General features: G+C 52.2%; 10 protein-coding genes across 10 annotated transcripts; 7 read left to right on the top strand and 3 right to left on the bottom strand.

Moving 5' to 3' along the window:
* Positions 1 to 358: 358 nt before the first annotated feature.
* On the top strand, positions 359 to 2,443 carry N7532_003074 (F-box/WD repeat-containing protein; the record flags this gene model as incomplete). The annotated part of the gene is made up of 2 exons (XM_056615568.1): positions 359 to 688; positions 740 to 2,443. The coding sequence occupies 2 exons, from the start codon at positions 359 to 361 to the stop codon at positions 2,441 to 2,443; spliced, it is 2,034 nt and encodes a 677-aa protein (XP_056475925.1).
* A 3,076-nt stretch (positions 2,444 to 5,519) lies between these two features.
* Positions 5,520 to 6,521, top strand: N7532_003073 (YoaK family protein; the record flags this gene model as incomplete). Its single annotated transcript, XM_056615567.1, is given in 3 exon segments — positions 5,520 to 5,835; positions 5,895 to 6,058; positions 6,075 to 6,521. 3 exon segments carry the CDS (start codon positions 5,520 to 5,522, stop codon positions 6,519 to 6,521), a joined length of 927 nt encoding a protein of 308 aa, XP_056475924.1.
* A 569-nt stretch (positions 6,522 to 7,090) lies between these two features.
* On the top strand, positions 7,091 to 7,589 carry N7532_003072 (uncharacterized protein; the record flags this gene model as incomplete). The annotated part of the gene is made up of 3 exons (XM_056615566.1): positions 7,091 to 7,181; positions 7,245 to 7,343; positions 7,405 to 7,589. 3 exons carry the CDS (start codon positions 7,091 to 7,093, stop codon positions 7,587 to 7,589), a joined length of 375 nt encoding a protein of 124 aa, XP_056475923.1.
* A 771-nt stretch (positions 7,590 to 8,360) lies between these two features.
* Positions 8,361 to 8,819, top strand: N7532_003071 (uncharacterized protein; the record flags this gene model as incomplete). Its single annotated transcript, XM_056615565.1, has 1 exon — positions 8,361 to 8,819. The coding sequence occupies one exon, from the start codon at positions 8,361 to 8,363 to the stop codon at positions 8,817 to 8,819; it is 459 nt and encodes a 152-aa protein (XP_056475922.1).
* A 656-nt stretch (positions 8,820 to 9,475) lies between these two features.
* N7532_003070 (putative ubiquitin-specific protease UBP12) lies at positions 9,476 to 13,684 on the top strand (the record flags this gene model as incomplete). Its single annotated transcript, XM_056615564.1, has 1 exon — positions 9,476 to 13,684. The coding sequence occupies one exon, from the start codon at positions 9,476 to 9,478 to the stop codon at positions 13,682 to 13,684; it is 4,209 nt and encodes a 1,402-aa protein (XP_056475921.1).
* A 973-nt stretch (positions 13,685 to 14,657) lies between these two features.
* N7532_003069 (uncharacterized protein) lies at positions 14,658 to 15,539 on the top strand (the record flags this gene model as incomplete). Its single annotated transcript, XM_056615563.1, has 1 exon — positions 14,658 to 15,539. One exon carries the CDS (start codon positions 14,658 to 14,660, stop codon positions 15,537 to 15,539), a length of 882 nt encoding a protein of 293 aa, XP_056475920.1.
* Positions 15,540 to 16,912: 1,373 nt separating this feature from the next.
* N7532_003068 (putative endo-arabinanase) lies at positions 16,913 to 18,285 on the bottom strand (the record flags this gene model as incomplete). Its single annotated transcript, XM_056615562.1, has 5 exons — positions 16,913 to 16,975; positions 17,097 to 17,125; positions 17,199 to 17,377; positions 17,439 to 18,130; positions 18,196 to 18,285. The coding sequence occupies 5 exons, from the start codon at positions 18,283 to 18,285 to the stop codon at positions 16,913 to 16,915; spliced, it is 1,053 nt and encodes a 350-aa protein (XP_056475919.1).
* A 324-nt stretch (positions 18,286 to 18,609) lies between these two features.
* N7532_003067 (uncharacterized protein) lies at positions 18,610 to 18,792 on the bottom strand (the record flags this gene model as incomplete). The annotated part of the gene is made up of 1 exon (XM_056615561.1): positions 18,610 to 18,792. One exon carries the CDS (start codon positions 18,790 to 18,792, stop codon positions 18,610 to 18,612), a length of 183 nt encoding a protein of 60 aa, XP_056475918.1.
* An 824-nt stretch (positions 18,793 to 19,616) lies between these two features.
* On the bottom strand, positions 19,617 to 21,807 carry N7532_003066 (Sorting nexin-41; the record flags this gene model as incomplete). Its single annotated transcript, XM_056615560.1, has 6 exons — positions 19,617 to 19,712; positions 19,777 to 19,890; positions 19,946 to 21,004; positions 21,067 to 21,333; positions 21,392 to 21,657; positions 21,714 to 21,807. The coding sequence occupies 6 exons, from the start codon at positions 21,805 to 21,807 to the stop codon at positions 19,617 to 19,619; spliced, it is 1,896 nt and encodes a 631-aa protein (XP_056475917.1).
* A 1,132-nt stretch (positions 21,808 to 22,939) lies between these two features.
* N7532_003065 (uncharacterized protein) lies at positions 22,940 to 24,270 on the top strand (the record flags this gene model as incomplete). Its single annotated transcript, XM_056615559.1, has 4 exons — positions 22,940 to 22,999; positions 23,434 to 23,752; positions 23,885 to 23,923; positions 23,981 to 24,270. 4 exons carry the CDS (start codon positions 22,940 to 22,942, stop codon positions 24,268 to 24,270), a joined length of 708 nt encoding a protein of 235 aa, XP_056475916.1.
* Positions 24,271 to 24,347: the final 77 nt, after the last annotated feature.

The following is a 24,347-nucleotide window of genomic DNA, read 5'->3' as shown; positions in this document are numbered from 1 at the left end:
TTTCGATCTCGACTTCTCCGATACCAGGGTTGGTCACCACGTGAAGATCCGCCAGGGTACTCGTCACCGCCGATACGCCGCTGGCGCTCGCCCCTACGATCGACAACCTTGGTGGAAACGGGACGATCGATAACTGCCGCTTCTCCCTGATATTGTTGTCTTAATATCCTCACTTTTGTGATTGGCACCTTTCAACGCGTTCGGATATTCGCATATTGCAGTTCACTACCTGGATTTTGTCGTCGTACACGGCCTTTGGAGTGTCGATACTCTCGCCTGGCCATACCCTAGCCTGGCCATACCTAGGGGTTGGCAACACTTTCTTTCACAGAGATTAGTCCATCGCGCGGCGCCCATTATGGATCAGAATACGCAGCTCCCCTCCGCCTCGAAGGATTTTGTCGAATTGGCGACCGAAGCAAGGAAAACTCCAGCAACCTCTGAATCCCATCACTTTCTACCCAATGATAAGACAGCCACTTCTTCAGAATCACTCGCAGAGCTGGCAAAGCAGAATGTGGCTCCGTTTCTCACGAAATATCATCCTCGGCAATATGCACCCTTGAGTTCTGAAGACGGCACGCCCTCCATCCCTCGTTCGGTGAATGCCGGGTACTGTTATCGCCACCAGCCAGATTCGAAATGTCGGCGCCAGGCCGATGAACAATCCATGCGTCAACTACAGCAGGTAAGGGTATACATGGACTTATATTCCGCATCCATTGGCTAACATGATCAGGAGTTGGAGACGCTTCCTCAAGATGATCAACAGGGTATCGCCCACGTCTGGTCGCTCTTCTCTGCTGCGCCAGCTAAGCAGCGCAAGTTGATGCTCCAAGGCATCTTGGCGCAGTGCTGTTTTCCACAACTTTCCTTCATTTCGGCCAGCGTTCGTGAATTGATCAGAATCGATTTTTTGACCGCCCTTCCCCCTGAGCTCTCCTTCAAGATTCTACGGTATCTTGACACGGCCTCTCTCTGCCGCGTCGCCCAGGTTTCTCATCGCTGGAGAGCTCTTGCTGATGACGATGTGGTTTGGCATCGCATGTGCGAGCAGCATATCCGCCGCAAATGTAACAAGTGTGGCTGGGGATTGCCGTTGCTGGACCGCAAGCGCCTGCGAGAAGCAAAGCGCGAGATCGAATTGCGTGCGACCAACTGGGGCAACGAGACTGTGAATCAGTCCTCGAACACGCCTGGCGATGGAGCACCAAATGGAACCTGCTCGGTTGTTACGCTGCCAAGCAGTAATAAGCGCAAGATTGAAGATGAGCAAAGCTGCCACCAGATCAAACGCCACTGTGTTTCGCCCGCGTACAAGCCCGTTGCAGACGATGACTACTACAAGACCCGCTACCGTCCATGGAAAGATGTTTATCGTGATCGATTCGAAGTGGGTATGAACTGGAAGCACAGACGTTGTTCGGTCAAGGTCTTCCGCGGCCACACCGACAGCGTCATGTGCCTTCAATTCGAAGACAACATTCTGATGACGGGATCCTATGATGCTACAATCAAGATCTGGGATATGGAGACTGGCCAGGAGTTGCGCACTCTTCGCGGCCACACCGCGGGAGTTCGCTGTCTCCAGTTTGATGATACGAAGCTGATCACCGGCGGCTTGGATCACAGCATCCGAGTTTGGAACTGGCGCACTGGAGAGTGTCTCTCGAGGTACAGCGGTCACACAGAGGCGGTCATCGCTCTTCACTTTGATTCTACTCTCCTTGCCTCTGCTTCCGTCGATCGGACTGTGAAGATTTGGAACTTCAAGGACAAGTCGACTTTTATTCTTCCTCACCCCGAAGGCGTGAATGCTGTCAAGATTGATACCTCATCGCGTACTGTCTTGACTGCCTGTGACGACGGCGCCGCTCGTCTATGGGATCTTGACACCAAGTCCTGCATTCGAGTCTTCCACAACCACATCGGTGCAGTGCAGCAAGTTATTCCTTTGCCGCGCGAGATTGAGCTCGAAAGTCACCTGGCAGACTGTGAGAATGATCATATCAGCACAGCATCTAACAATGGAGATGTTCCACCGAACATTCTCTCCCCTATTCTGGAGGCGAAGTCTCTCGCGGTCCAGCCTTCCTCCTTTGGCTCATCCTTCGACCAGGATCAGGATCGTCTTGAGCCCCCACGTTACATCATAACCAGCGGAGTTGACGCTACTATTCGCCTATGGGAGACCAACACAGGCAGATGTCTGCGTACATTCTTCGGTCACCTGGAGGGTATCTGGGCTCTCTCTGCTGACACCCTCCGTATTGCATCTGGAGGCATGGATCGCATGGTGAAGATCTGGGATCCTCGTATTCCCACCTGTCAAGACACCTACGAAGGCCATTCGGCAGCGGTGAACTGTATTGGTCTCAGCGACAGCCGTTTCATCACCGGTGGTGACGACTACCACGTTCGCATGTACGACTTCCGTGCCTAATTATTACCTCTCTTACTGCGCCCTCGACTCCGATATTACACTATCTCTGCCTTTTCGTCACCCGGGGCAGCTTGCATTCTCGCATTCTACTTTTTTTTATTGCGGCGCTATGAACTTATTTGATGGATGGATACCCTGGCGCTTTAAAATATCGGCTTTGTACAAGTTTCGGAATCGATCTTGGTTTCTCTGTCGATGATCGTATTGGAGGCGACTGTACTTTTTGGAGCTTTGACTCCCTAAATGACTATACTCACGGTTACTTGTTACTTTTCAGGCTCGGATCGTGTGTGATCTAGTCCTAGATATATTTTCATCATATTATTTTTATGGTAATTACTGAGTATCCAGTGTAGAATCTTCCGTAGCTTTGTTTTCAACGGCCCGCATACCACCACTTGAGCATGTGCAACAAGCCACGTAACCTACCCTATTCAGTCTTCAGAGTTCATTAATCAGTCGGAACCGAGTCATGATCCGCGATGCCCCCTTCTAACGAGATGATTGCGATAGGCAATTGTTGATCAAGACGCTTGTGGATGCTTCCGAACACGTTTACTAGCATAGTTACTTTGCACAACGTGATATGCCAACTTACCTGCGGGTATCCCCTTAGATCGAATGATATGTGATACAACCATGCCTGCCGTCATTTTTGGCGTATTTTGCTAAATTTTCACATCTTGTAGTCTGCGCAATGGCAGATATGGAACCTTCTTCCCCCAACAGAACGGTCGCAAAGTATAGATTGGATGAGGGAAACCGTGCGCTTGGCTTGGCAGTGCACCAGTGTGGTCTCACTTCCACACGTGCTGCTCGAACTTGGCGTATCGTATCAGTGGATGAACAGTTATTTTCCACTCTTGGTGTTCGGTCACTTCGTAGTCATTAGTATCTTGTTCATGAATGCCCAGGAGCACGAATGGCGATGGACATGGAGGATTCAACGTATGAATCCGGAATACTTCAACCCTTTCACAGCACCTGCGAGATGTGTACTAAAGGAAATCCAAAATTGGATGACACTCATTCTAGAAAGAAAAAGCCCCAAAAAAAGGACGAAAATATGAGTATATGATCTATTGAAGACATAACATGACTCATGAGGGGACATCGTCACTCAAGTGATGAAACAGGAAGATACGTGTCTGTGACATGCCTCACCACTTAGGGCACTTTGAGAACGCCGAATATAATTCGTCGCAATATTTTACAAAAACCCAAGATTTCATCGATTCTGGAATACAAGATGTTTGGGCCACAGTGAATAATCTCCTTGCTTTGAGGTCTTGACGTTCTCATAATAGACATTCTCCTCTCGCCCAACCCTATGGCTATGGTTGGCCGACTCGCCATAGGCTCGAGTTTCCGAGACGGCAGGAATTGTGTCTGAAGAGGGGCAGCTGATCTCGGGTCAATCCTTTCCCGGGCTGTATCACATTGGGTCGGAGGCGGAGGAGAAGAGCGGCCTTGTTTGACTTGGCGTTGTCAAGTTTAGGCCATGGCGTTCTTCCGATAGCAGCCTTCCTGGTAACTCTTGGAAATTTCTGGATATTTCATTGATCATGGAAATTGGTGGCGTGAGAGTTTGCTTCTTGGTGAAAACAAAATGAAAACAAAATCTCATAGCTTACGCATCTGATGCATCAGATCCACCTGCGCGTCGTATACTTGGTCTGTAGGTTGGTCTCGGCAAACGAGATCTTAGTAGAGATGCTTTCATTGATTATACCCCTATCCCTACGAGGTCCTAGTGCTATTTGAAATACCCTTTACGTGATGGGGAGGGAGTTGATAGAGGAACCCTGTGTCTCCTGCAAGGAGGCCCAATGAGGAGTCCGCGGAAATGAGCATTATCAATCTAGATCCCAGAGCGTTTTTCCGAACTTCGGGGAAACTGGGTGACGTGGGGGATCAGCGACCTGACCAGAGGATCGGTCTAGGCAGACGTGTTTGGTAGTATCCAAAAACGAGGAATGGTTCCGACGTCAGCCCGCGATGAGGCGGAGCAGAAGTATGTGCTTGCCAGCTCCCGACCCACCGCACGACCGTTACCATCCGCACTAGACATCCCGTACTAAACATCCCGTACTAGACATCCCGTGTCGGATCCTCGGCGGGACTGGCATCGCGCAAACCGTGAAGAATCTCTATGCGAGAGACAAGATTCCGCCCCTTAATATCGACCACTGGGCGGCGGCCCGAGCAGCTGAACCCGCTCCGATCGGCTCAGCCACGCCGAGCCCAGGCCCACGGCGGAAGCTGCTTGGCGCGAACTCTCCCGCCGAAACCTTGACCAGGATCTGGTCTGCTCGTTGATCATCCTCGTCACCGCTTGGCATTCATCCCTGAAGTATTTCCCCCAGGAAGTCCTCGTCCTATCAACCGAATGAGTTACCCACCTTGGGGTCCAACGAGGCGCGGTGCTTGGCGTGCCCACCGATCTGCACCGGCGTGATGCCGTCAGCACTCCTCGATTAGCCTCTCAGCGTCTCACGATAAGCCAGCTGCCGATTGCGGACGCCCGCCAAGCGCGCCAAGTGCAATAGATGATGGACCAAGGCAATCCGTATTCATTGGGTCGGAATCAGTGTGTTGATACTGTATCGCTGCAGCGGGCTGGGTGATTGAATGTCCGTTCGGGAGACCGACATGACAAAACACATGGGCATCAACTCAAACTTGAGCCCATCTATACATCGTTTTTAATCAATATAACTATTAAGATTAAAGAAATACGCTTGAACGTTTCTCATTTTAATGTTGTTCTGCGGGTGAAGCCCCCTGCGTCCCTCTGAGACGTGCCACGGGACTATCATTGCATCAGGATGAATACCAAAGAAGACGGGTGGAGAAACCCAAGATTCCAAGAAAAAGACGAAAACTACCCGCGTATAGATCCCTGCCAGGTGCCATGATCTGCCATGTGCCCCTCGCGGTCGATCCCCGAAGGTCTAGTCTAAAAGACATATTATCTTGTCCCGGGGATTGGGTCGTGGTCCTTCATCCATTTCCTAGTCTGGTGCTCTCCTAGATACTCTAGACCAACATCAATTTTCCCAAACTATTGGAAAAAATGCAATCTCCGCGACGGTCACTCTCCTCTGCCACTACGGAGGAGGGTATCGATACTAAGAACATTCCTGGGGACGGCGTGCAAAGGAGTCGAACGGCTTCTATCGAGAATGGCACCGATGTCTCCTACACCGGTACAACAACTGGGACTGGACAGGGCCTACCACTCCCGTCTGGGACCCAGATATCGCAATATTTCCTCACAGAGCTAGACCCAAGACGTGCAGATATTGTCTTGATCATCTGCGGATTCGTTGGCGGTCTGGTCGACGGTTTATCATTCAACGCATGGGGAAGTTTTTCAAGCATGCAGACTGGTACGTGTTGACGCTCAAAACCGGTATGGTGGACTCTTTCTGATACTGATCCGCTTTAGGAAACACCGTATTCATTGCACTCGGTGTATCTGGACAGCCAGAATACCCAGCATATCTTTGGGCCAAGTCCCTCATCGCCTTGACCGTCTTTCTCCTGAGCAACATCTTCTTCATTCACCTATCTCGCGCCCTCAACCCCCCTCCGTCGCTCAACTCTCATACTGTCTTTCGGACTCCAGACTGCTGCCATCATTGTCGCTGCGTCCGTGGTCCAGGCCGGCATCGTCAGCCCGAAGCCAGAAGACCCACGCGCCCCGATCGAGTGGATCCAGATCTTACCGATCACACTGTTAGCATTCCAAGCGGCGGGGCAAATATGTGCGTCCCGCCTGCTCGCCTTTGATGAGATCCCTACTGTTGTGCTCACCACCCTTCTCTGCGATCTACTCGTCGACACCAAACTATATACTCGGCCATGGTCCGCCAACCCCAAGAGGAACCGGAGGATCGCTGCTTTTCTGGCCTTGTTTTCCGGTGCCATGACTGCTGGGGGTCTTTCCAAGTCCTGCTCCATGGCCAGTAGCTTATGGCTGGCTGTTGCGTTGAAGGGCGCAATTACTGTATCGTGGTTTGTTTGGAAGGATGTCTCAGGATCCTTGAGACCCAAGGCAGACAGTCCTGTCTAGTGCTGTCGGCGCCTTACGATGAACCTAACTAATATTTTGATGATTCGATGAATTGTCTCCTCATGTCAGATCGCCCGATCGCCTTTTTCGAAGTTTCGTTCTAGCGCTTTGTTCGTGTTATGTGTAGGATGTGATGTCCGCAAGCGTTCTAGAGTTTTTCAGTAGTAATGTCTGATGAGCAATCGGAAATCAAACATTACGGGGGTATACAGCTCTTAGTGCGTTTCCCATGCCTTGAATCGCTCTATATTCTTCGCCGTGCATATTTCATCCGCTTCGAGGGTCGGCGTGGGAGACGGGCTCCAAGTCACCTGACAGGACCCAGCGATGCGCAGCGACTAAGCTCATCTCGACCACTCAAAAGGAACCAGACCCGACCTGGAAGAGTTATATTTCGTACTATGCTCAGTTGTGTTTCAGAAGTTAGCCCATTACCACTACATGGCCAGGGCAATTGAAAATGATTTGGGTGCCTTTCAACTGTTTTCTTCATCCATCTTCTTTCACCTTAACCTGCACACCCTTTCTATTATTATATTCTGGATTATCTGGACCGCCAACAGCACCGAATGGCCAAAAACTTCGATTTCGGCTTGTCCGACCCCCACCCCGGGATTCCCGGTGAGATCTATTTTGGAGAGGACTGGGTTCCTTCTTCTCGTACGTACCTCTTTACTTGCATTGATCCATCTCAAGGGTTTCAATTCATTTGACAAACCACAGCCGTACCCGACGTAGGGTTCGGACGTGCGATGATTGATATCTCGGACCTTCCGTCAGTGGAAGATCTTTCCAGAAACAGAATCAGGCTTCCTGAAGTGTGTAAGTCTATTATATCGCAACTGACAAATCATTTTTGGTGATGTGTTCTGACCAGTTGCAGTCGCAGCATGGCGCGAGAAGCTTGCGCGCCCTTTCAAATCCAAGAAGAACAAGGGGAAAGAGTCCGAAAAATCTAGTGACAAGTCGCGAAGCCGGGAGCGGAGCTCGCTGAACATGTCCTTGTCGTCACTGTCGTCTCTGGGGAACACATTGAAGAAGAATGTTATCTTCCCTTTCCGTCGTTGAATTTTCATTCACATGCGGTGGCTGTCGACGGCTGCTCCTTTCATGTCGAAATATGCTAGCTGTGCCTGTATTGATGCTGGCGCTCTTGGCACTGCTGATGCTTGTTCATGTGATATTTGCTTTGCTGTTGTCCAGGTGGATGGAAATTTGCTTGGTTTTTGAAAACATGTTGAAGTATGCCCATGTCTCTTTACATTCGCCTTTCACATGCCTTCAAATATGACACCTATCTTTTGACTTTATATTTCATTCAGTGGTATCCACTGGCCTGGCCAACTCCCACTTCTGTGATGAGCTCATGAAGGATCGCCTCTTCCCTTTTTGAGCCATCTGATCCATCATCGAATTTGGGGTCTCCGGTACGTGGATTTACATATCAGTTGACATCATTGCCACTCTAAAATCGGGGATTGAGCTATTTCAAGGTGTACTCACAATCTCACAGTTCTTCTGTCAGCACGTGAACTTCATCACAGCAGCTCAGAATATTTCATCGAGCGCAGCATTTCCCCTCTATTTCGATCGTTCAACCGGCAGCATCCTCCGTTCCCTCAGATTGATACCACATCAGTCCTGCTGCCAGACTCAGATATCTCGCTCATCTTCAACTGCTCGATTCATCAAAGGCATGTGATCCCTTCCTATATCATCAGTATTTGAATACATGAACCCAAGTCTGACCTAGCTGCTGGCCCAGTTACCCTTTCAACTCACCATCGCCACATCAGCTCGAATCCACCCGAACGCCTTCATCCGAGACTGGCAGCAAAAATGGCCTACACTGAAGAGGAGTACAAGACGATCATGGAGCTCTTCAGGGACCACGTGTACAAAGCTTACAACCCGATCGACCGGTACCCAGCCGACATGGACTGGGATATTGCTCATGGAATGGACCGGATCGACGACAAGAATGACAAGGACTATGATCCGTCGACAGATGAGTCTAACGGGCGCAGAAGACGTTCCAAAGTCAAGAAGGCTAAAGTCACAAAGTCCAGAGTCATGAAGCCACGAGCAAAGATGACGAAGCCCAAAGCGCACAAGGCCAAGAAGCAAGTTGCACCCAGTGCCTATTCCGATGCTGCAGGGGAGACAATGGAGAATGCCAAGAGTGAACACACCATGCGGAGTTCTTCATCCGAAGAAACCATCCTCGAAGCTGCTCAGCGCGGAACCTCCGCTGGGTCTGTTCTGGCGGGCTCTATGCAGGCTGTGAGCCCACTTTGAAGCGAGCAGGATTGATGTCGGCAACGGAAGCGCAGAGAGGAAGAGGAAGAGAGATGCCTGGGGACCTACCTCCTTACAACCTGAGCGACGGAAACACATTCGATGGCTAAGACCCAATGCGATTTTTCGGGTTTGAATTCTCACAATGGGCCTGAATCAATTCTGCATAGCACTCGGAGGTATCTTTTCCTTTTTTTTTTTTTTTTTTTTTTTTGTTGTTGTTGATGTGGTGGTGGTCTAGGACGGGCTGGGCTAATTGTGCTGTTTTGCGTGGGGTTTGTTTGTATAGTTCGGGTGGGTTACCAACTCCCCGAGGCTGGAGTAAATGGGTTCAGTATTCGCGCATCGCGGTCTCCGATCTGGTCGAGTGGTCTATAGGATTGTAAAAGACTCGGCCATGCACCATGCTGTGCAGTTCGGTGAATTGGCTCCGACAGGGTGATAGTTGTATTCACTGGCAACGCTCGGGTAGGGCTCCCTGTGTAGCACACAGGAGTGACTGGCATTCACTATACGAATTGAGAGTCACTGCCCTCTCAAGCAGCATAAGGTCGAGGTCGAATCCACCGATCTGAGCCTCTTTCTCTCTCTATCTCTCTCTATCTTTTTTTTTCTCTACCCATTTTTCCAGTTGTTTGCCTTGCGTGTCTCCCACAATGCGTACTGTTCGAGCTTCTTCCGTTCCTCTGCGCCGCGGTGGACACCCCGACACCCGCCGGGCTAGGGCTGGCTCCGCTCCGCCCGGCGGAGCGAAAAATCTCGCCCGCGCGCTTTCTTCTTCACTGGACGAAGACACCAGACCCCGGGAGTCATCCGGTGAGCCCTCACACTCCTTTTCTTCGTTGCCCCGAGCTGCCGCCGTTTGCGCGCAGCTCCACGTCACCACGTCGCCTACCAAGCGCCGCAAAGTTTCGCCCAGCAGCCCTGGAGAGGCAACCCACCACTCCGACACTTTCCTCTCCGCTGCGTTGCCACGCTCGCCAACCTCCTTCCACCCCTCGGCCACCTCGCCGGACTTGCCACCATCCTACATCCCTTCCCACCTGCAGTTCCCCGCGCCCGGGACTCCTTCGCACAGCCGCTCGCCCACGCCCGCGACCGCGACAGCTGGTTTGACGCTGGCGAGCGACCAGTCGGATATGAACAAGGACGCGCACGAGGCTGCCCCGAGCACCAACGGGGCCAGTCGATCTCCCTCTCCCGGCGACAAGCGTCCGGCGTCCGAGATTGACGACTCCGAGCCCGAGGGAGGCGTGAGGACCGCCGTCAGCAATGGCGACCAGCGTCCCTCGATCGACGAGCAGATTGCTCGCGTGCAGGCCACCATGGAGCCCGACCTCCGGGACCGCCAAAAGGGCTTCGTGGTCGCCATGAGCTGGATGAAGACCATCCTGGCCCGCAGCTCCGCCTACGCCAACAAAGTCGACACCAACCCGCAAGACGACAGTGAGCTCGGCCCCGTCGACAACTCGGGCCTCGTCCTGGATACGGGCCCCACCGCCGAGAAATTCAAGGACGAGAAAGGGGAGCCCTTCGTCCCACTGCGTCCGGGCTTGAAGCCGTCCGAAGACTTCGAAGTCGTTCCGCAGGAGGGGTGGGATCTGATCCAAAAGTGGTATGGGTTGGCCGATCAATCTCCGGTCATCGTCCGATATGCGCACAATGTCAACCCCCGCGGCGAGGACGAGCATATCGAGTACGAGATCTACCCTCAAATTTACACCATCTACAAACTGGTCAATCCGTCCGTCGGCTTCTCCCCCAAACTGTTGAAGGAGAAGACCCGTGCTCCAGTCAAGCTTCTGGCGCATGCCAGCAAGAACTTCCAGAAGTGGCTGAAGGAAGCCAAGAAGGATGCAGGCATTGAGAAGTCGACCAAGGTCCGCGTATGGAAAGTCGCTGGCGGCATCCCCAGTGCCACCGCTTCAGCCGCAACAACCCCCGCCGTCTCCCGCACGGCCTCGCCTGCTCCGCCGTTGGGCCTCCTCGCAACAAGCAAGCACCTCATCCTGGACCCCAACACTTTCCTCGAACTCGCCGAGGGCACCGAGCTGGAGCTTCTCGACGAGCAAGTCAAGGACCAAACCGACAACCCCAAGTACAACGGCAGTATGACGATGCGCATGGCAGGCCTGGTGGGCACCGAAGTCGTCGTCTTGGAGGAGCAAGTGGGGTCGAAGAATGGGAAATGGGCCTCGGAGGTGGTTAAGCAAAAGCTCAAGAGCAATGGTCTGCGTCCCGACAAGGCCAAGAAGGAACCAAGCGCACTCGCAACCATCACACCGGCGGACAGTGCCCGATCGACCCCGGTGCAACAGCAACAGGCCAAGGTCGAGCGCGTTCGCCCGCGAGGACCGCCCATGGGCAAGACTGGAATGGACAATCTCGGCAACACCTGCTTCCTCAATGCAGCCACCCAATGCCTCCGCAATGTCGAGGAGTTGACCTGCTACTTGTTGAGTGACAAGTTCAAACAGGAGCTCAATTTCGACAACGCTCTCGGCTACCATGGCGCGTGTGCCAGTGCGTATGTCGAGCTGCTCGGAAAGATCCACCGCCAGCCACCACCGTCCTCTGTGGTACCTCGACCTTTCCTCAAAACCATGCTGAGGTGTTTTAACCAATGGATGGAAGCAATGGCCCAGCACGATAGCCAGGAATTCCTGTTGGCTCTCATGGATGGCATTGCCGAGGATCTGAATCGAATCGTCGACAAGCCTTACATCCCGAAAAGTGACTCGACGGACGAGATGGTGACCAACCGCGAAGCGTTGGAGGAGTTCGCGGCCAAAACGTGGCATGAATACAAGGTCCGCAATGATTCGGTAATTGTCGACCTGTTCGCTGGAATGTACAAGTCGAGCTTGACCTGTCGCAACTGTGACAAAACCGTTATCAACTTCGAACCGTTCCTCAACCTGACCCTTCCTATCCCCTCCAAACAGGTCATCTACCGGGAGGTCTTCGTGCAACCCGTTGAAAAGCCTCTGTTCAAGATGCTTGTCGAAGTCGATATTTGGCAGCCCTTGCATCATCTAAGGGATGAAGTTGCCAGACGCGCTGGACTCCAGAGCGATCGGCTCGTTTGCACTGAACTATACAGAAGTATCTTCCATCGGATGCACCCCTTTGACCCGTCGCAGCGGGCTTTCGATGTTCCTTACCAGGGATTAAGAATCGGTCAGAAGGACCAACTTCTTTTCACAGAACTCGACGGCCCGGTCAAAGAAAGCACCGTGATTCCCGTGTTCAACCGTTTTCACTCGGGCGAGACCAAAAGTGGAAAGGCCAAGTTCGAGGCCTTTGGCATTCCCTTCGTCATTTCGATTCGCGAGGACGAGTTTCGTGACGTTCAAGCGGTTTACAGCAGGGTGATGAAGCAGGTGGCGACAATGACCTCGCAGAACATCCCAAATGTGAAGGGGCTCGAGGTGGATCAACCAGAGCAACTCTCTCCGTATGGCGATGCGCACCCACTGGCTGGCACCATCTCCCGCACTCTTCTGAACCTTTTCGATGTCAAAGTCGTAACAACCGTCAACACCTTCCCCACCGGCCGTGAGCTGGATTCGACTCGCGAGTACCCATCACTCACTCCCAGCACTCCGGCCCGAGCAGCCACGAATGGATCTGAGGATGAATCGGAGGCTTCCGCAGAGAGTGATGCCGATAGTGCGCACAACAGCGAGGCTGCCGAAACTCAGAGCCTAACTGACGAAGTGGAAGACGACTCGGTTCTCCCTAAGCAAGGTGATGCCCTCGTTCTCGACTGGAAAGATGACGTCCGAGATGCCCTTTTCACAGGAGACGAGAATGATCCGAAAGATATTCGGGACATGGTAACCTTCCTTGACCCCGATCTCGTGTTCGATAGCGACGTCATGGAGGCTAAGGTCGCCTGGGAGCACCGGGAAGCCCACGGTATGGGTCTGGACCAATGTCTTTTCGATTTTGGGAAGGAGGAGGTTCTTGACGAAGGCGAACAATGGGAATGTCCCCGATGCAAGGAGAAAACGCGGGCACAGAGGAAGTTCGATCTTTGGTCGAGTCCTGACATCTTGGTTGTACACCTCAAACGTTTCTACCAGGTGACCAAGAATTCGCAACGCAAGCTGCAAACGCTTATCAATTTCCCTCTTGAGGGATTGGACATGCGAAGGTATATCACCGGCCCGCATAATGGGAAGCCGCTGCTGTATGATCTCATCGGAGTCGACAATCATATGGGTTCCATGTCCGGCGGTCACTACACGGCCTACTGCAAGAACTTCGAGGATGGGCGCTGGTATTCATACAACGATGGGTGTGTTGATGACATCGAAAATTCCAAGCAACGAGTCGTGTCCCCAAGCGCATACATCCTGTTCTACCGCCGTCGATCTTCCGAACCTCTTGGCGGGCCTGCTGTCAGTCAGGTCGTGAAGGCCTTCCGCAACCCCTCCGAGGTCGATGAAGAGGCCGAGGGCGGTCCCTTTGCCGCTCAAAACGGCATCTCGAAGAAGGCCCCTGAGCTGGATGCTACCTTTTCCAGCTCCGACGAAGAAAGTGATCACGAGCCCTCTACCCACCTCAACTACCTCGACTCCGAGCCCTCGTGGTCATTTGGCCCGATGACGGCCCCTAGTCGGCTCTCCGATGATGAACACGACCAAGCCGACGACAACAATGACCTCTTCGAGGAGGACAGCAACGTTGCCGTCGGGTCCGACAACGGAGATCGCCTGCAGGACCTGGACCATCCAGGTCCTGCCTCTGACCACGACCTTTCCTTCGAGGAAGTTCCTCCGCTCCAGGAGGACGGGTCGGAGGATGAGCTCCCCGTGAAGGAGCTCACGGTTGGCGACAACGAGATGACGGACATGTAGTCCGATCGCCGCCGGTGGGGGCAACCTCGAAGTTCGTCCACTTTCTTTCTTTTTTATTTGCACATGGAAAAATTTCTTGTTTGATAAATCTGGCGAAAATGGCGTATAAAAAAGGGGGCGGGGGTGTTTATTTTCTAGTTCAATTAACATTCACATTTAGTGATTGTTACATGCTTCCTTTCCGTAATTTTCTTACACGTAGCTCTTTGTAATCCTCGCTTTGGTTCTTCATATAAATCTCAAATTCCTCTCTCTTTCGGTGTACCTAATGTCTCTTCTCGCATAGCTGGAGCTCTGCTTCTACGCGATATCGGTCCTCGCAAGAGATCCGCGTCATATCGCAAAATAGTGGATGGTGGATTTTCAATCCATGTTGTAAAGAGCGGCAAGACTAAAAACATGGTAACTGCCGTGTGGCATGAATAATCGAACTGTGGCTGCTTTTCTGATATTTGGGCCACACCGGTCTCTCAAACCAATCAGTTTTCTTCGTTGTTGCAACCTACCTTTGAAGTCAAGTTGCTCCTCTCGCAGGTTGGCGTTCTCTTGATCTCATTTGCTTGAATGGCAGTTTCGCTCGACCTCGGGAGTCCGCCTCTTTTGTCACTCATGCATTGGCACATCCAACAGAACAATATAAGGCCATCATATCTCTCTCACGGCCCCATTATCTTGGTTGGTGATAGGTACCAGAGGATATATCAGAACAGTCTGCAAGTAGTGTAAAATGCCCTTGCAATTTATTTCAGCCCCGCGCGAGTTGCTTTTCAAATCCACATTGTGGAGCATCGTGTGGTTAGATCATTGCATGTAGTAAAGGCGAGACCAAGCAGCATCACGTTCCGTCTTCCTCCATGCTCTTCCCACATTTACCTTCCACTTCACTCTTACTTCTCCCTCAACGCATCCCCCCTCCATCCCCACAGAAGCTCCAAAAACCTCGAGTCAAATTGCCGCTGACCTCAAGTGCACCATGCCGAGGCTGACGATTAAACCACCCAGGCCAGAAGCTCACAGAACAGACACCGAGTCCGACGACTCAGATAAGCAAGACACATCTGCCCCAATGGACCCTGCCGACCCTCTCGGTCTTTTGGCATGGAGAGAAGCACCCACCCTCAGCCCTTCCAATTACCCACCTCTCGTCGGGTCGAACGCCCTCCTTTCTTACAATGGATACCCACGTGCTCACAGACAGCGCCCAGGACAAGGTTCTGACAGTGAAATCAGCCATCTCGACCTCGACGTGGCGAATGGCAGCCATCAGCAACAGGGTAGACATTACCAGAGACACCATCATCGAGATTCTCCCACGCCTCGTGATGCTCGCCCTCGAGCTTCGGCAGATAATGTTCATCGAAGCAACCCTCCCTCGAGCCAAATGTTCAACGATGGACGGCGTCTGGCTTTGGGCAACTACAACCAGGTAACCCAGACAGTCCAGACGGCCTATCTTCGCCGCGAGGAACTCGAATCACAGAGAATCTCGTCCGAGAGCGCTTTTGTCCAAGACGCAGATCGCCAACGTTTGACGCTGGTACACCGTATGCGTCGACAGAACCAGAGGACTCAAACAACCCAGAGGGTCCGGGCTACGCGAGAGACTTGGCCTGCAACGGGTGACATTCACAATTTGGGATGGGGATATGGATATCATGGATACCCCTCCATGTTAAACTATCGACTTGACTTTTTTGATGGTATCACGCCGGTTCTGCCTCGTTCTGCCGCGGATTCCCCACCCGGACATGCCTCGGATTCTGACTCCTATCGCCCTCGCCTGCATTGTACCGGCATTTCGTTCAACGGTATAGATCCTGGCTTACTGCGATGGAAGCATGAGAATGGGCCATAGCCCAGGAGGCTGCCAGACAGGCCCGGGTCAATATGGCCTCTCCACGTGGCTCCTCCTCGAATGCACCGGCTGATGATGGTGATCATATGGATCTAGATTGAGGTTTTCGTGAAGCACATGGGTGTTCTATGGTGAAAGGCGGACATTGAATGCAAGGTGTGAGGTTTTCAAGGTTTCAAGAAAGTATGGGGCTCTTCGGACAGGTTGGATGTAGACCTACAAACAATCGGCTGAAGCTTCGTTCGCTGTGATCCGGTGTTGGCCATCCAGGGTGTCCATCTCCTGCGATCTTCTTATCTTTTCCAGTTTGAGTTATATTCCCGGGAATTCGTGGGTTCCAGTATTTAACTGTTATCGATATCCCATGGAGTCTGTCGTGTGCCTATGGCATTCGATTGCCTTTTCATTTTCAGCCTCAGATCTCATGTATACACCAGCATTTTACTCAGGCTAGCCGTGTACGATAGTTGAGTAACACAGGACTGAAACTTTTCGAACCAGTCAATTGGTCAGAAAGACTTCCAACTGTTCATCCACGCGAGACTAGGAACATCACAATCTTATCATGAAACAAATAAACAGCACTAGAATATGAAATATTACAGTGATAGTGACATAGAAATATCACAATTAACATTAGAAGAACTGTAATATGATTGGCGATAGTCGTCTTATGTAGTCAAATATTCTCGGCATCCTACGAGTTACTGACTTCCTAACCATGAAGGAGGATTTTTGACATAGTGAACAACAAAAGATCTCAACCTTGCGGTCATACGCACCGATCGACAATTTCTATGAGCTGGTCTGACTTCACTAGTGCCTGCACGTAGAAGGAATCTTCATGGCTGACAATTACAGCACGTTTAAAATTGCACCAGAGTAAGAACTGCGATGGAATATCGGGTATGCAAACTCCTTTTCACAGGAAGTAGTCGAATCCGACTCCTATGTATTGACCTCAGCACCTCCACACTATATATGGCAGTACCATATGTACAATCCTTTATAAACCCATAACGCCGCAAAAAATAAACACGAACCGGGGCAACGCGACGAATTAAACCCAATAAGTAAATATAGAGCAAAGAAATGTAAACGCCCCGAGATGCAAAGAATGATTATTTTGAGCGAGATCGACTGGGGCTCGGTCGATCAGATCACCGCGCAAGCAATCGATGGGATAAGCGCTGTTCTATAGTTGATGAGATGTTCAGAAAATGTGGGCATTCCAAATGGAGAGCACAATCAGTGTCGGAAAAAAATAGAAAGACGAAATGAATGTCGAATGTGGATATGATGACTGTAGGTCGGGATCTTCCAAGCGAGGTGAGGAATCGTGGTTGCGAAATGAATGACGTGATGTGAAACAATCAAGCTTGGGCAACGGGCCATCCGTTGACGTACTTGAGTGGATTAAATCCGAGGAAGGCATCCTGGCAGAGAAGTGTTAGTCCATATATCCTGCTTGGATACCGAAAGGGGGAATGAAGGAGGATCGGCAAGGGTGTGGCTTTTCGATCTCAATCCACAAGCCTGCCATTATGGGGTACTCACGGAAAATGCAACTCCCACTGTTTTGTTCTCTGGAAGTGGGGTTAGCAGTTTGTATATTTGATAACGATTGACATGGTTGCGATGTGAGGTGGGTCCACTTACGGTAGTGATAGTAGAGCACGTCGGTCTCGCCGACGCGGATTACGCCTTGACCACCAGGGGCATAGGTCTCGCCGTTAGAGCCATAGATGACGGTTCCACCACCATTAACAAGGTCTTTTCCAGACTGATCAAAAAATGGACCGCGGGGGTTCGTAGACCGACCAACGCGAATGCTATATCTGGAGGGCTGTCAGTATCGGGCATGGCAGATGCGTAGAGTTTTATAGAGCCAAAACTTACTCCTGGCCTGCAGGTGGCAGGTTGTCCTTGTCCAGGTTGCAGCAACGTCCGTGGCTGAACCACAGATAGTAAAACCCGTCATGGTACGAAATGAAGGCACCCTCAATAGCATGGGGTCCGGTGGGATCTCCACAGATGGTGTTGGCCTTTCGGTTGGGGCTGCTGACGGCGTTGGGCTCGTACGCCAGATGCACAGCGTCTGGCTCGGTAGTGCTGAGCGGGGAGATGAGGTCCTTGGCGAGAGGAACTTGATAGATGCCCTTCCAATAACTGCCGAAGGTGAGATAGGCACGTCCATCCGGGGTGATCAGCGTGCTGGGGTCGATAGCATTGGAGACAGTATACGGAGACACATCGGACCCATTGCCTGTTCCAGTCTGCACAACCACACCGTGGTCATGCCATCCACCCGGCCCCGGGGAGTTGGAGGTAGCAACACCAACAGCACTGTCTCGGCACCCAGCTCTGCTCACACTGTAGTAGCAGTAGTATACACCATCCAGGGCAATGACTGTAGGTGCCCACGGAACGGCCCGATCACCTTTGGCAATCACACTGTTTGCGTCAAGCACACTACCGACATGCTTCCATGGGCCGGCCATGCTTGGAGCAGTATGGATGAAGATATGCTCGCCGACATTGTAGAGGTAGAAGGTATCACCCACGTGGAGGATGGTCGGGTCGTGGGTATGCTGGTTAGTCTGGCGCGGCGGGGGAAGTGGACGGCGGCGTCCTGCTGCTGTGTTTGCTGGTCGACATTGGCATTATCGACATCTCGGATGTGCGGAGTCAGGCTCGCACTCAGTCCGAGAGAAAGGAATCCAACCAAAGCCAGAAGGAAGAGCATCTTTATCCAGCGTCGAGGAATCGATAGATGCCACAAAGACCGCGAAAACCACCCCTTTCGAAAGTCGTCTACATGGCCAGAAAGTGGCATCCCCGGCCGTGATATGTGCCCGCTCCTGACGATCATCCTGTCGGCCATGGATCCAGGCACATATCGTTTTCAGTCACAACGCACGGCGGACCACGCCTCGGCCAGAATGGGCTTGCGATGCGGGACACCTGCCCGAGGGGCTCGCCGTGAGGGATGCAACGCGGTCCACTCGTTATCGTCTCGAGAGGGTTCCACTGCCGGGCATGCCTGCAAGGCACAAGAATGCAAAGAAAATCAATCGATGTTTTGCAGAAGAACGATCCGCAGAGTTTTGTCGGGGATAACGAATGCGGAAGGATTCGTGGCACGTTTCAGATATCTGCGATGAACGCCAGCCAGCAGCTTCCGCTGGGCATTCGGATGTGCTTCTCGGAGCTGAACGAAGCGGTTGTACAGCTTCAATGATCGAGGGACCATGGCACTTGGCAGTGCATCGAGGCGATTGACATGAAGCAAGGGCGCGCAGGTATCAGGGTCGAGGGTCGAGGTCGGCGCCGATCGCATGCGGTTCCTGTCGATCGTGGACCCTCTTCCACGCCCCACGGACCAACAAGATTGTCTTCAGTGTAGCTCCCTCGGTGCCGCTGAGAATGTGCCCTTTCCCATTCCCGTCGCAGGGGCCGTTTCTTCGGTTCGCGGGGTTCTGTCACTTTTTGCCAGGGCTGCCGTTGACGGCGCGGGCTGGCACCTGTGACAGGAGACCAGTGCCCTTTCATCCTTTCCCAGGTTGTTCGCAGGACGAGACAAGGTCGCAGTCTGCTCCAACGGGCCGGTGGTTGGGATGGGGATGAGTGTGTCCAAGGTACAAGGGAGGGTTGCACGGGAGACAAAGGCGGCTAAGACAATGCCTTTACTTCCGCTGGTCTCGCCGGGCGACAACACAATCCATTGTACACCACAGCATGGGATTTCCCCCAAAACTCGGCCACACATTGAGCGTCTACAGGAGCCAAGTGCATAATGGATAGGATGGTATATTGCAGAGTGCAAGGGTACAGGTGATTCGGCATCCAGGACGACAAATAGTGGCCAGCTATACTCTAGTACTCATACACTACGTAGTATTGCTACTAGCAATCGATGTTCACAGAATTCGCCCTAGGATGTATTGCCCGGACCGTTGAGCTTTGTATGTTGCTAGCCATCGTGAAGACGAAGACGCAAATTAGAATCAGAATCAGAAGGAACACGCCACCAAAAAACCCAACTCCGTCAACACCATCGTGAGAAGAACCGGCGCTCTACCGTGCAACGATCTTGTCCACCTCGTCCCTGGCCTCGGTCCAGGTCTCGAGATTCTTCCGCGCCCAATCCAAGTGACAGCGGGCATATGCGACCTACACAAATGCGTGAGCCATGGTTAAGGAGGATCCCAAGTGGGGACTGGGGCGCCGCGCATACCATGTATCGCCGGAGATCGACTTCCTTATCCTTCTGGAAGCGTCGCAGATCCTGCAACACGCCCACGCTAGCGTCCTTTACATCCTTCTCCGACACCTCAAGAGCTTGCTCCAACTGCGAATTCCGTTAGTGGGTGGAAACCTTGCCGGGCGCGGGCTGGGCCACATACCTGAATGAGACTCTCCTTGGTCTTTCCGATCTGATCGCGACGCGTCCGTTCGGGGTCGACGTCTGCAAAGCCGTGAATTGCGTGACTGATGCGACCGAAGAGCTTGTTGGTCACAAAGCTCCCACTGGAGGTTTTTCGGTGGGCCGGGGGCGAGGATGCTGATGCGTCCGGCCGACTCTGCGACGCCACCGAGGGATTGAGAGACTCGCCATGGGTGGGTGGGAATTCCGCGTCGGCAGAGGTCTCGACAGCACTCCCGCCTTCGCTACTGGCGGCAGATGAGGTCGACAAAGAACGCCGCGGCTTAGTATTTGGAGTTTGAGAAGTCGTGCGGTTGAGATACTGTTCAATGCGTTTAGCTTCGAGCTCGCTCCGTTCGAGAGAGTCCAGCAGGGTCTTCTTTTTCGCCAGTTCGTCTCGAGTCATGTCCTCCTGGACGCGTTTTAGTACACGATAGCGCAATACCCCACGCACTACGCTCGCAAACTGAGCGCTCTCACGCATTGGCTCGGCGAAGTGGGCGCTCAGCGCATTAGAGAGCTCCTCGGTTTCGATGTACGATGTATCCGCTGCCTGGCCAATGCGCTCAATAGCCGCAGCCACAGTGGGCGATTGTTCGGACAAGGAAAACCCATTGTAACGAGCGCCCAGCTCCATGAGATCTCCAGATAGAGACGACAGGTGAGACAACGTTCGCCGGCTCACCTTCTCGATATTGCCTTGCAACAGTAGCTCCAATTCCCGCGTTGAAGCCTCGAAGTTCACAAAGTACGGGTCCAGTTCCTGCTCACTCAGCTTACGTGATTCAGGTGGGAAGCGTCCAAGGATCTCCGGGCCAGGGTTAGAGGACGGCGGCCCATCGGTGGTTTCGCCTGGTGATGTTGAGGATCCTGCCCCACCAGGGGACGCGCTCATCCCGCCCGCATGTTTTAGTTTCGCGGAAGCGGAGGGTACAGGCAGCCAGCCGTGGGCCTGTGTTGGGTTTGCGGGGTCAAGGGGAGGCGCTTTGAGATTGTTCTTTGGCACGGATGAGGCTGGATGGGAGTGTAGTACCTCGTTCTGTATATCCGTCAGCATTGCGAGCCTTCCTTTCGCTGAAAGAGTTACACAGCGCGACTTACCCAGCTCACATTTGGATCAAGGAAACGCCACCAGACCCCATCTTCGCGGATTTCCTTCATCCGGCGACATCTATTCAGAAATACTGCGAGCATGCGCTTGCGTAGTTCAATGATAGCCGTGTCCTCTTTAGCCTTGGTCGGTTTGGCGGCGTAATCCGCCATGCTATGCTTCTCGGGAATCGGGGGAACAATCAAGGTCGGATGAAGATTAACAAGGGTCTGTCGTAGAGAAGCGAACTCGGAATATCGTCGGCGAACCTCGATGTCCTAGATATGTTGTCAGTTCAGCACCAAGCTTAAGCTTCTGTCGTGGAGCCGACCATACCGCAGTGCGAATGGTGTAGACTATAAAGCTTCCGCCACCTTCATGATTCTTTCCCGCATCCGTGATCATGATCAACATATCCGGGTTTTCGTAGAGGATCTGCTCGATACGGCTGTCGTAAACACTCTTTCGCGGGTATTGCTGGCTCGCGGCACCATAGTCGGCCTCCTCGGGATCGCTCAGATCTTCCGGACGAGATATGTAGTCCGGCGGGTCAATATTGGAGTCGCGACTGGAAGGAGGGGTAGAGTCATGTTCAAAATTGGCTATTGAAAGTCAGCGCCGGGGCACCGCCGCGGCAAACGGAGGATGGTGAGCTCACGAGCGGAGAGTGCGGCCGAATGAAGCGAGTCCGACAGATGAGTCTCATGCTGGTCAAATGCCCCATAGGGGTTATTGTCCTCGTCGTTCCACATAATGCAACTGCCACAGAGGGTCAAACACAGGAACGACCGAGCCTTCGGGGTTGGAAGATTGGAAAGCTGTGCCTGGGGGATCTGCGGGGGGGTGGCTCAACGTCACTGACTGCGGCGGGCGGCAGCGACCAGTAGCGTAGCAATACAATGTATACAAACAGGCACTGCAATTTGCAAGACGTAGGTAGCGATCACTCCTTCATCCTAGACTCATGTTAAATACACTCTTTGATCTGCCACAGTATAACAGTAGATGCAAAAGTATGCAGAATGGCAATGATCACTGAAATCGTGTCTATCCTCCAGCCGGTATAATACTACGAGACGAACCAAAATGGTTCGAAATATGCAGTGGGTCCCTTCATAATGTTGTTCGGTATTCTCTGTTACACTGAAAACAAGATAGTCTCTATGCATCCGTAATGTAAGTAGCTTTCCGAGGTACAAGTAGTGGAGTGAGGGAATTTACACTTAAATATATTCCAGCAATCTGCGATCTGGATGGGTAGTGGCACATAATATTGAAATAGGAAGAGATCGAGTTTGAGGAGTAAAGAAGGAAAGAATGAACAACAAGCAAGAGGAGCGAGAGGTATTCTCAAAACCACGTGACAATATTCGATATTTCCGAGAACCCCCATTCTCCTTCCTACACCTCGAAGACAACATCGACGCTTTGGTTTCTTTCACAACAGGAGAAAGGAAGCAGCATCAGCACGAAAGTCATTTCTCTCACTGTGGAGCGAAGCGAGGAGATGGCGCTGCCCGGTCGTAGAGATATTGGGAGATAAATAAAAGAGAAAAGAGAGGTGTTTGAAAAGTATGGAGACGGGGAATGACTCTAAATGGAAGGTGCATCAGCTTATCAGGTGTACATATACAGGCAGAGTTTAGGCAGCTCTAAACCACGGCCAGGGCTAAATTGTACTAGTATCTATAGATTCTGTGCGACTAGGGTAGGCGTGGGGGTTTGAAACAGATCAGTTAAAGAACTGGAATATTCGTACACGGTGGTCACAAGTCGTTAACTAGCAGTATTAGGGATTCAGATATCAAAAGTGAGTGATATTTACCGTGCTCCAAACCCGGGGTACAAAACACACAGACACACACAAATCGGTACCGACGAATTATGCCCCAAAGTCTACTCAACTCAGGATTCGGTGGTCTCATCGGGGTCTCGCTTCGGCGAGTGAGTCTCCTTCTTAAGACCGGTCAAATGGCGAGCCTGAGTCAAATGGATCTTTGAAGTGACATCGGGATCAACATAAAGCTCATCAGCCCTGTAAAAAGCAAACCAGAAACGTTAGGACGTAAACAACCTCAACCAAGTAAAACAGTGTAACGTATCAGTATGTGTGTTTACCATGCGTTGCCAGGCTTACCAGCGTTGCTAGCCTTGGGACTCCAGCCCTGTTTCTTGGGAGAAGTAGTGGTTCCATGGTGACTGGCGGGGTTGTCTTCCTTGGACTGGGTCTGTTGGTTTATAGCAGCAGGACTACCGCCTCGCCAGGAAGGACTTTTCTGACCAGCGTTCTGGTTGGGCTTCGAGGCGGAGGGACTATCGCGTCGGCGGGTAGGGCTGTTCTGGCCAGCGTTCGGGTTGAGTGCCGTGCGTTCCATTAGTTCGATATTGAAGTTCCCGTCATCGTTAACATCCCAGCTGCTGGCGCCCCGTTGGTGCTTGTTCTTCTTGGCCTTGCCACGCTTCTGCTTCTTCTTGCGTTGGCGTGGGTGTGCCTCGGGCCGGTGCTGGCTACGGTCGACACTAGCACCCTCGTGGCTGTATGTGCTGTCATCGTGGTCGTGGTTGACCTGAAGCCTCGGCATGATCAACAGTACCTGGCCATTCGGGCCACGTCCAAAGCGATATCCATCCAGAAGACCAGCGTCCTCGATCTGACGCTGAGTCCAGCCTTCACGGATGGCCCGTTGGTAATCCCAGGTACGAGCAGCAGTGTCGTAGATCGCTGGCTTAATCCAGTAGAACCAAAGGAAGACATAGAAGATGATGACCACAAAGGTGATGATCATCATCATGCCGATGGTGAGGTTTCCGAACATGATTGCTGATCAGAACGCGTCGAGTGGGAAGGAGGAGATTTGAACGGGAAAGGTGAGTATTTGAAAGAACAGGATGTGGACTTGAGAAAGCTGAGGATTTGACGATCAGCTGTTCTCAGACGATGGTACGGCTCAGAAGATGCAGAAGCCGATGAACGCGCAGAGCACGAAGAACATGGGAAAGGAATGAAGGAAAAGAGGGACAGAGGAGTAGAGGGGAAATTGGAAGCGAGGGTGGGCGACGACATGCTGAGGATATTGCCTGTTGGCGGGTGGGCGGTGCGCGCCAAAAGGGAAGGCGCGGCGGCGGCGACACTTGCCATAAATTGCTCGAGCAGCAGGAATCCCCCGTTCCTGCTGGCATGCAGGACTTGTTTTACTTACGACCCTAAGGTATAGCCTAAGGTATAGTGCAGGTGGAACAGCAGACCGTTTGTTCACGGAAACGCTTTTGTTCTTGGATCTATACTACCCTA

Source organism: Penicillium argentinense, assembly GCF_028826775.1.
Source record: "Penicillium argentinense strain IBT 30761 chromosome Unknown utg000004l_segment0_segment0, whole genome shotgun sequence".
Classification (NCBI taxonomy): domain Eukaryota; kingdom Fungi; phylum Ascomycota; class Eurotiomycetes; order Eurotiales; family Aspergillaceae; genus Penicillium; species Penicillium argentinense.
This window is presented reverse-complemented; position numbering and strand designations above follow the sequence as displayed.